The sequence below is a fragment of the Fragaria vesca genome, unplaced genomic scaffold (genome assembly GCF_000184155.1).
Source record: "Fragaria vesca subsp. vesca unplaced genomic scaffold, FraVesHawaii_1.0 scf0513070, whole genome shotgun sequence".
NCBI lineage: Eukaryota > Viridiplantae > Streptophyta > Magnoliopsida > Rosales > Rosaceae > Fragaria > Fragaria vesca.
The window spans coordinates 126448-137773 of NW_004443442.1; the positions used below are offsets into that span (position 1 = coordinate 126448).

Below are 11326 nucleotides of genomic sequence, written 5' to 3' on the forward strand. Positions count from 1 at the left end.
GAGAGAGAGAGTGAGAGAGTGAAATGGCAAGAGCTGCGCTTGGCCGAGCATCTTGTATTCTCAAGTCATCTCCTCCCAAAACCCGAACTTGTTCTCTCTCGAATTCCAAGGTACTCTTTCTCTCCCGTATCCCATGTTGGTGGGCACAGCTTGCCAAACGTACCAAACCCGTCGTCATTCAGGAACCTGAGCCATGGGTCGGTGAGATTGGTGATATCAGAGGGTAAGCCCAAGTTTGAGACGTATCAAGTTGACCCTCCCAACAAACACAAGTGGTTGACCAAGAAGAGGTTCAAGATTCAGAGCAAGAGGGAGAAGCAGGAGAGGAAAGCAGCCAATAAGAGGGACCCTCGTCGGCTTGGTATCAAGAAGAAACGCCACAAGTTTGCTAATGCTCCTGACGAAAAAATCAAGTACAAGCTTGAAAAGGTACTAGGCTTTTGTTTGGCTTCCTCTGCATCACATATCCTTTCACATTTCTCTATCTTATATTTGCTTATGGGTTTGGATGGGGGAAATGGTTGAACCACCTAGGTTTCCTGTTGGTTTAGATCCAATTAAACACTGGCGTATGTTTTGACCAATTGTTTACAGAAGATGGTACATTGTATTTATGCTCTCTCATTACACACGATCCCAGCTTTTATCAATTGATTACAAAATCATTTGGTCTTGGAAGATAGATACGGTAGTATAACGCTTCTCTGCATTTGGAAGCTACTTACCAGTAGACTGAAATAGGGAACTTGCAAATTATGATTAGCTTACGTAATTTCACTTGGGCGAGTAACTATCATCAGCTGCTTTGATATTATCTTATTTTTTGCATGCATGTTTCTCTTGCCATGATCAGGGTTTTTTTTTTTTTTTTTTGGATACATGAGGGCCAAGGGACCCAAACAAAGAAAAAGAAGAACAACTAAGTAGTACAAGCTACATTCCTAAACTTAGCAATATCACACGAGTCATCAAGAGCAGCATTAACAACTTGTGGAGGAGGTTGCTGAAAATAGCGCACCCCAAACTCAGAACCCAATCTGGACTTGGAAAGAATACCCATGATCAGGGTTTTTTATTCGTGCTTTCTATCCCCCTTGAAGTTTGCCTGATATCATAGCCCTGTAGCCACCAAAGAAGTTTCTTCATTCATATTATTGTCACTCATTTGTTTGCGTGGTTGGTAGGCCTCTAAGTCATTGATACATTGTGAAACCAGCCTTTCAGTGCTTTCAATAACAGATATAGTCCCCCCTCTCCCGATTGCATTTGTAATTCTTTCAAAATCTATCTTATGCCACTGTTCTTGTCAAGATTATTGTTCATTTATTTAATAATTATAGTCATTCCTTTCTATTTTTGGTTCTTTTTCAGGCCAGAATTAAGGAGGCTTTGCTGATTGAGAGACTTAAGCGGTATGAAATTCCAAAAGTTCAGGGTCCTGTGGTACAACCAAATTATTTGACAGGTGAGGAGCGGTTTTATGTGAAGAAAATGGCCCAAAAGAAGTCAAACTATGCCCCGATTGGCAGACGAGGAATTTTCGGAGGTGTTATTCTCAATATGCATATGCATTGGAAGAAACATGAAACGGTGAAGGTTATTTGCAAGCTGTGTAAGCCTGGCCAAGTACATGAGTTTGCACAAGAAATTGCTAGACTGAGTGGGGGAACCCCAATTCAGATAGTTGGAGATGATACCATAATATTTTATCGAGGAAAGAACTATGTGCAGCCGGAAGTAATGTCACCTGTAGATACTTTATCAAAGAAAAGGGTGAGTTTTAACTTTCTCTACAAATGCTTCATGTGACTATTTTTATTTGTATAAAACTATACTATATTAAGCTCCAAATCACGGCATGTCTTTTGAGTTCAAACAATGACAACCACTGCACTGGTATTGCTCTAAGATCTATTCCAATTTAGTTTTTTTCTTCTTCTTCTTCTCGGGCATAGTATAATTGGAACTATTCTAGCAGCTCTTCCTAATTTAGGTTCCGACCGACAATACAGAAGGCCTAACAATTTGACCAACAGCCAGCACCTATAGCTCCCAAATTGTCAAACCTATTGTCTTGTTTTCTCATGGTCTCTTGATCTCTCTGACATATGTCTATCTTCTTTCAATTTACAACATGATATTTTATTTTCATTACATAATGTCATTTAATTGTCATTGGAATGTTTTTGGGAAGCTGAGTATGTATTCAGGTTCATTAAAATCATTTGGCATTGCATCAACTAGTGCTCCCCTCTTCATTTATATATAGTAATCTCCTACTTTTGATAGTATTTAGTGGCAAAAACCTTGTGGGTGGGCCCCATGCCTGTAAGCCACAATGTGTAACCCCCTAGGGGCCTGATCACCACTTTGGCTTGTCGATAGCCGCCTATTGCCCGACCTTAGTCATGAGTTTTTATTTGCTTGAACCATGATTGCCAGCTCATTGATATTTGACCTCCTCAATCATTCTGATGTGGCTCAAACACAGATGCATAAATGCTGCTTTGTCTCCAGTTTATCTGCATGCCTCCAGAAAGTTTTCCTGAAAAATGTTTTTTCCAAGCTTGATGTTTGAACTTGTTAGTATCTGATATTTGCTGTTGCTTTGTGAATATCTTTTATCTGAACTTTAATTCTAGATTATTTTTTATGTGAGTTGCATGGCTAATGGAAGTTGAAATTTTTGTGTTTCTCATACCACTGAGCTTATTTTTCCCTCTTAACAGGCACTGGAGAAATCCAAATATGAGCAATCTCTTGAGTCTGTGCGGAACTTCATTGCTATTGCTGAGAAGGAATTGGAGCTCTATTACAGGCACAATGCGCTTTATGGTGACCCAAATGATGAAAAATCCATTTCAGTTTTGGATGGTCCTACAAATGAAACCGAGACATCAGAGAAACATAAATTACTAGAAAACCAAACTCTAGACTCTGCTAGTGATTTCTTTTCTAAAGGTCTTCTTGAGACAGAATCAGACTCCTCAGATTCAGAACTGTTTGAAAATTTTGAAGATGACAACTGATCAGTAAGTGAATCAGACTCTATACGCTGACATGGCATGCATCTTGGAAGTGGGATGATCTTTTCACTTTTGGGTCCAGGAAATTGAGAAATTAATTTTTCCAGTTTTAAACCTTTTGGTCAATGGATCTGAAACTGAAAATATCTAATTTTTGGGATGTTCAAAATTGTCCCATGGTCTGTTTTGGTCTCTCCATAAAATATGCTTTCTTTATTTCATGAGTCATTGGTCGGTCCTGATGTGAGTTCATTAAAATATTGCCGTATTTGAGATCTGGGAATGTTGTGTTGTTTCAGTTTGCGGACATTAATCACGTTCCCATGTCTGGTTTGATGTAGGAAGTCTTTTTGGACTTATTGCTTGGAGTGCCCATCGGAAGATGATTTGAATCATTCAGAAGCAAGGTACCCAAAACAAGTATATGACATGGCGGCATATAGTTGCCTGACACTTACACAATGAGACAACTATACCAAATCTATGCACTGCTCATCAAAATTCCAGAACCTGAAGTTTTAAACCCTTGGCTGGGATATTCAGCAAACTCTTGTGCACCACAAAATGCTGTTTTGCTGTATAAAACATCTGCTCCAGCACCGAACTTCCCATAGTCACCACACATTCACTTATCCTCTCAAGGCCTGTTGCTTGCTCCATGCATTCCATAAAGGCCAACAAAATTTCAGTCACTTATCTGATACCTTCATCCAGAGCTCTTTGCCCCATTTTTGTGGAATTCAAATTACATTGTTTCTGCTACCGGTGTTTTTGATTTGGTAACGATCCCGGATATAGTTTCCTGGACTTCGATCATTTTGGGTCTTTCCAATTGTGGGATTGTAGAGGAAGCAATTGTTAAGTTTATATCCATGGACTTAGAACCCAATATTGCTACTCAGCCTACTCTTGTGACTGTTTTGTCTTCATGCTCTAGTTTAAGAGCTTTCAAGTTTGGTAAAACTGTTCCATGGCCATTGTTTGAGGAACTTACATTAGAGTAACTTTATTTTGGACAATCTTCATGCTCTAGTTTAAGAGCTTTCAAGTTTGGTAAAACTGTTCCATGGCCATTGTTTGAGGAACTTACATTAGAGTAAGTTTATTTTGGACAATGCAGTGTTGGGTTTTTATCAGAGATGTGGGTCTTCAGCGGCTTCAAGATACATGTTTGTCAATATGCCCAAGAGAGATGTGGTTTCTTGGACTAGTATGGTGGGGTGGTTATGCACATAGAGGTTTATTTGAGGAGGCAATGACACTATTCCAACAACTGGTGCAGGGTGGGAAGCTGAGCCGAATGATGCTACAATTGTCAACGTCATGTTCTTCTGTTTGTTCCTTGAGTTCAGACCAGCAGGTGCATTCCTTTATCAGTACACTGCCATATCTCAGGGTGAGTAACAATTGGAGATGCCTTGATCAACATGAACGTCAAGTGTGGTGGACATTTGGGTGCGGGTCTTTCCCTTTTTAAGACCCTGTAGTGCAAATATATCATTTCGTCACAACAATAAGCTGTATGGCCATGAATTGACCATACTGCTTTTTTCCCGAACTAGGCAGTGGGGTTTCTCCTGATACTGAAATCTTCCTTGGGTTGTTAACAGCATGCAGTGATGCAAACCTGGTAAAGCAACTGTTGATGTTCTTCAATGCTATGAAGAAAGTTCACTGGAATCTCCTTGAAACACAGAATGATGCTTGTTTGGTCGATATGTATGGTCGAGCTGGGCTCTTAGAGGAAGCAGAGGCTTTTTAAGAATTGCATGTGGAAGCTTCTGGTTGTGTTAGATGAGCAGGTACTTGGTGCTTTCAAAATTCATGGGAATGAGAGGATGGTTGAGAGAATTAGACAAGGACTCTTGAATAATGAGAGAGCGAGAAATGGAATGTGCTCTGTTACCCAATGCTTTTGCTAAACATGAAAGGTGGGATGATAAGGTTCATGATGAATTAAGGAGTATTGGGTTTGAAGAGTGACACAGCCAGGTTCTAGCTGATTGAGAGTAATTGATCCAATATTTTTATACTTCGTATGATCCTCATTCTACCAAACACATTATATTGGTTGATCCAATATACCTATACTTCGTATGATCCTCATGTTACCAAACACATTATGGTTTCAGAAATTTGAGTGAATATGGTGATATCTGAAGATAAACTCAGTTTGAGATGTGTGTTTATCGTTGAAGGCAACGTTCCTAGCTACTGTGTTTATCATTGGAGAGCAAATTAGGAACTTGATTCTTGAATTGATAAAAGGCAAGTTGAATGCTTTTGGTGCGTGTTTGTAATTTCTGGAATTGTTTGCTATGGTCTAAACACAATGACTCAGTGTTATGAGAAATGAGAAAATTGGGGTTTTACGTCATGGAGGAATGGTGTGTGATTATTAATAGGTGATTGATTGATTGCTTGAGATTTAGTTGATGACGTGATCACCTCAATATCTAAGTCTTATTGTACAAGTAGGTGGGTGGTACTGAACTAGTTCGGATAATGGAAATTGGGTTTTGAATTATATGTTGGCATCCTTAATTATAGGGTGGTGTGATTTGGTAGCTTTGGTATTGGAAATGTGTTCTGAGATATTGGAATAATTGGTATATATTTGGCTTCAATTGAATATGGGAGAAGTAGTGTAATACGATGATTATGATTTGAATCCTATTAAATGTGATCGACCCAAAACCCGAAAAATTCGGGTCGGGTCGAGTCGGGTCTTTTTAATTTTTCAACCCGACTGAACCCGACCTAATCACCTTTTTTCAAGCTTTCGGTCTTTGTTCGGGCCCAAACAGTATTATGACTGTTTTACTTTACTTTTACATCATTCAACTCTAGAGAATCAAATACAAAGCAGCAAACATTGCATATCAAATTCAAAGCATCAGCAGCATTGCAGACCAAATTCAAAGCAACGGTGACAAAATTTAACAACAGAATTTACCAACCAGTAAGACCATGCAACTTTGACATATAGCTAGCTAGCCATACAGAGTAGTTACCACTACTAAAGAACAACTAACCTTGTTATCAGACATTCAGAATATTAACCACACATTCCAAAGTAGTGTTTTCACTGTTTCCTTTTTTCCCTTTACAAGAAGGTTGACACAATTAAATGCTCTTTGACATGCAACTTTGACATATAGCTAGCTACTTCTTCTTTGGTCACTTTTGTCATGCAATAGAGCAAGAAAATGGTTGCCATGCATATGTGTAAAAGGCTTCAAAGAAATTGAGGTAAGGGCCGATATATAACTTGTACATTTCTCCTACAAGGAAATCAACCATAATCGAAACAACGATGATCCAAAATATATAATCTGGCCCGGACCGAAATCATCCCATTTTGGGCCCAGCAGGTGCCATTTTGGCCTCTTTTCCATCGTTTCTCACGCTCTGTTGACAGGCTCTCTCGCCGTTTTTGTTTCTTCTTCGATTTCGGTAGGTCTTCAACACATCTGTCTTTTTATTTCAAGGTGTTTTTAGTCCAAGGTGTTGGATGTTTGGTTTGACTGATATTTGCATCTGCTTTATCATGCAGGAGATACAGGAGTCTATTTTGGTTCATATTTAGCTTCCCCTGAACATCATCGACAACACCAATTGCTGGGTAAAGGTTTCCCTATTCAATTTTAATCTGCTTATAATTTGCCCATCTTTTGTATTAATTGCGAAAACCGGTAACAAGCTGGAGATGGTACCTCTGTATTCTTATTGTTCATGTTTAATTTGACAGAAAATCTATGTTCAGAACAAGTCACAGTAAAGAAAGTGATCGTTATTTTCTCTTCTCTTCGTAGATTGGTTATAGAATGCTCCTCTTTCAACTCTCAATGCTCAATTGAAGATTAATATTCTCAAGATTAAGATGTTGTTAGTGCCTGCATGGTCACTTTTCTGCACTCAGAATTATTTGTTATTGTCTTTTTGTTCTTATTGCTGATTTTCATTTACCAAAGCATTACTTTAGGGGTGAACTTGCTTGGCTATTGATGTTGATAAGTAAATAGGATCAACCTTAAAAATACAACAATGGGGATTAATTTACTTCCTTATGTTATTCACATTCATCAAGACAAATCCTACATACTGCTTCTTCTTCAGGAATTTCTTCATCTTCAGCCTCGACTGGAACCGGAGTTATTTGATCTGATATGCCAAAAAACTAAGTTAGAGGGGTTATCATCATTCCTCTGAGTTTGTTTTGCTTCTGTGGGAATTTATTGTTCAGCTATTATGTTCAGCTATTGCAGATATCCAATAGCGGTATTACTTTATTTACTTGCAACAAAAATGGTGAGTTATGTTTGGATCATGGATTTGTGATTGGTTTCTGATGAGTTGTGGATGATTTGGAATTCGGTAGGTGACAGTTGGGACCTGTAGATTTGTAAGAGTTCAGGTACATGATCAGGGTGGGGCTGAGGTTATCGTTTTGATGATCACAGAGATATGTAGAAATTTAGTTACGAGTTATTTCAAATTCTTATGTTTGTTACTGGTAGCAATCCGACTTCAAAATAGTGCTTAAATGCTCAGTTTTGTTCTTAGTCTAAGATTAGTTTCCGGGAGTGCTTTGTTCATGCCAGCTGGTGTGACTTTGTTTCAATGTTTGAGAAATGAAAATCACAGCTTTGCATCATGAGTTCAGATGCAAAAAGTTAGTGAATTCAAAAATTTCTGAAAGTTAGTGAATTCAGAAAGTTCTGAAATTTTGTGACTGTGGGTTGTTATACAATTGTTGTATATGAGAAGGGGATTTGCGATAATACAAATAAGTTGTAATACAACCCAATTACTGACTGTTAGAATGTTCTCGCCGTGTGTCTAACCTATACAAGGTTGCAATGCTCATGCATTTTATTCAAGATATTGTGATTAAGCTGATGTAGTTATTTAATTTAATGTGTCTGTTGTTGAATTTTTATTGCTGAATTAACTTCCATTGATTTTTCATGGCGCTTCAGGTTGCAACAGAGTTTTTGGAACGACTTCGAGTTGTAGAAGTATTTGCGCAGGTAAATGGTTATTTTCCTAACATGCAGCTGCTTTTCTTGGTTCGTATCCTCTTTTTCCTCCACTGTTCTTGGTTAGGTAGTAAAAGAACCACGGGTTCAAGCTTGCATTAGTTCCCAGATCTTCTTCATACTGTTGAATTCCCCGGAATGTATTCAGGGAATCCTATTATTGTATTGTTTCCATAGGGTTCTATCTTCCTAGCATATGATTATTAGGGTTCTTTCGTCTTTGATATTGCTTTTGCTATGACTGACACAGTTATTTCCTTTTTTTTGCCTACCTTTTCACCAGTTTTGCTAATATCAGGTTTTCTTTTTCTTTGCATATTCGCTTTCCTAATCTGAGGTTCAAGGTCCTCATCTGTACATATATATTTACATAGCTGGTCTGTTTAGTTATTTTTCATGTGTATAGGCTAATGTGTTCGTGCTTTTTTTAATTGTGTGTGACTATTACTGCTCCATTTGTTACTTTGAGTTTTTTGGGTATGTTGGTAAGTATCAACCCATGTTTTGGTTCCCCTTTCAATTTCCTCAGTTAATTAATTTAATGGATATTTACTTTCTCTCTATGTTTGCAGGTAAGTGCTCTTAGGCAAGCTGTATAATTCGGAGTTATATATTGGAGCAGGTGAGTCTGTCTCAAACTGATCTTCATCTTCATTAACTTTTATTTATTGTGTTTTGTATGAGTTGGGATGACAGTTGATACATATTGTCAACTACTTCCTATAGTTGTAAATACTCACCTTTGCTTTATCACACAGACCTCTCCTTGAAGATAGTCTTTCTTCTTACTTTAGTTTCACACCAACAATTTGATATGGTTTACGGTTGGTAATAATATGTGACTATTTGATGTAGTTTAGATAGTTGTTCGGGTTGTGCAGAACAGACTCGGTCGCGTATTGTTCTGCTTAGAGGAAGAAGAGGAGGTCTGAATAAAAAAAGGGAGCTGGGAAAGCGAATACGATGTCCAGGTTAGTGCTACGGGTGCTGTATTAATGGTTAACACTTTTCTTCTGTAAAAGAAATTCTGACTTGCGGTTGCAGAGATAGGCCGATCTGCTAGAGCTGGGACATGTTAAATAGTTGTTTTGATTGGTTGAATACAGTGACATTTCAAATTCTAAATGTTCCATGAACTTGGTTAGCAGTATTCTATAAGTTAATTTTGATCAATGGATGTTTCTTCTTATTGTATTCCTAAGCATGCCACCATAATCTATCAAGGTTTAGCACTTCCAATACTTCATCTAAGCAGCTTCGATGACGTATCTCTTTGATATTTTGTTTTCATTGTTCATTAGTACCTGCTTCTGAGTCATATGGGTTCCTAATAGTTTAAGGGATGTGGTCATTTTCATCTAAGTTCACTCTGTTGTAAATGCGCTATTGTAAATGTGCTATCGTAAATGTATGCATTATGCATTGCCCGAATGTGATTGAAGCTGATCAAATGCATTGGTACAATATTCTAACACTGCAAAACTGAAACTGGAAGCTGAAATTCTGAAAGCTGAGACCCTGCATTAGCTGTTATGATGTTAATATTAATTCCTTTTGGTACTTACATATTGTTGATATATGCTTCTATATAGATGCTTATGATTCTGTTTCTTTTCAAGGCTTCTTTTATCAGGTTGCTCTGTTATCACCGTTCCTTCCTGAAGCAAACGGTAGTTCTATGTTGAGCTGTCTTACTACTACTTTCAAAATATAGGCTCAGGAATGTAGCCTTTCCTTACCAGTCAGGAGCATCACTGCAAACAACGAACCAGCTACTGCAACAGCAGAACACCACAATCTGAAAGAAAGAGAACAAATGAGTCAGGCTGAACGACCCTTCCCAGAAAAGAACCTGAAAATAGGTCCAGGAGGTAAACCTAATAAATTGAGGGCAACCTTCATCTTAATTATTCACCTTTTTCTGCTGCTCATCATTACTTTGATATGTCAATATCCCTTATCCCCTCATCTGTGAGTGCTAACTAAAAAAACTATCCATTACATAATGGAACTCAATCATTTATTACTCTATGCAGATATTAATATTCTCCAAAGCGATTTGGATCACGAACTCAATTCCATATGATATATACAATACATATGATATATGTAATAAATATAACAACAAAGCTTGTAACATCTGTCACAAACTTAATGTCACTAATAACATGATTTGTGATTTCATACACGTATTCACTAGGGTTTGCATATTACATCCAAAAACATAAAAACCGGTATCGTTCCGACCTGAATTTGATATGTATAGTTAGTTTCAGTGAAAATTAGGTGTTGATATGACTTTTGTGAGAATTAGGATGTAATCAGCTTATTCTTTTCTTCCTCGATCGTATACCTAGCTCGCTGGTGAGTATTGTGGCTAGATGCACCTTGCATCCTTTATTGTTCTCTTTTTTTCTTTTTTCTTTTTTGGTAAAAATAAAATTTAAGCTATTAAAGTGTGTATATATATATATATAGCCCTCCTTCACGCTGGAAGAGAAGTCTCAAAATAGATGAATGGGTGCCATCTTTTCTGTGTCTGAACAAATTGTGACATAAAGGAGAACACTTGTATATGAATAAGGGAAGCCATAGCTGGTCAGTTGGTGGTCAGTCTTAAGTCTTAAACTGCAAAACCAAGTGACATACAGCATCAACAAAAAGAAAAAAAAGGAAAGAAGCCAATTACACATGTCATTATAAAAAGAGAAAAAGAGACGTTGTAAGCCGTTCTAAGGAGGAGGATCTCATTCACCACGAGGACGAGGAGGTAGGTTTCTCAAGCTTTCTCCTTTGTTTTCTCTTTTGTTCAATTGATTGAATCTCACAACCATCTTTGATTGTTGTTTTTCGATTTCTGATTTAGGGTTTGATATCGTTGGATTCAATTTCAGGGAAATGACGGACGGTTCTGATCTCTCTCGCTGACGATTGTGACTTCGTTTTTTTTTTTCAGGTCTTGGTAATCCTTTCAATATTTACATCAACTAAAATTTTCTTTCACAACGATTTTCATTTATAGATTCGTGTTCATATTTCAATGTTTTCGGTTTTCTTTAGGAATCGGACGGAGAAGTTGATCAAGGAATCGGATATAATTGAGGTATTGAGCTCTAGTTAAGCTTCTGATTTGGTTGATTGGTATGCAGCTTCTGGGTGAGGTAAATGAATTTGGGATCTTCAATTTTGGCGGATTTGGATTTTGATTAGCTGATCGGGTATTTTTTTTCTTCTTCTAGTTTTGTAGATCAATATGAT

At 37.6% G+C, this 11326-nt stretch overlaps 1 protein-coding gene and 1 non-coding gene across 4 annotated transcripts in view; both read left to right on the top strand.

Annotated features, from left to right (window-relative positions):
* LOC101293745 (uncharacterized CRM domain-containing protein At3g25440, chloroplastic-like) overlaps positions 1-5348 on the top strand; it is a 5536-nt gene extending 188 nt beyond the window's left edge. Inside the window, exons 2-5 of the mRNA XM_004309792.1 lie at positions 4-429; positions 1372-1773; positions 2730-3032; positions 3368-5348. Coding sequence (XP_004309840.1) covers positions 4-429; positions 1372-1773; positions 2730-3029 — 1128 coding nt within the window. The 3' untranslated portion in view covers positions 3030-3032; positions 3368-5348. The remainder of the gene's footprint in view (positions 1-3; positions 430-1371; positions 1774-2729; positions 3033-3367) is intronic.
* A 1867-nt stretch (positions 5349-7215) lies between these two features.
* On the top strand, positions 7216-10540 carry LOC101309416. Of its 3 annotated transcripts, none has more exons than XR_185490.1 (4): positions 7216-8059; positions 8641-8690; positions 8929-9039; positions 9688-10540. It is a non-coding gene; the product is annotated as an uncharacterized LOC101309416 (transcript). The 3 variants fall into 3 exon arrangements; XR_185491.1 differs by having other exon boundaries at positions 8950-9039; XR_185492.1 differs by having other exon boundaries at positions 8955-9039.
* The last annotated feature ends 786 nt before the right edge of the window (positions 10541-11326 follow it).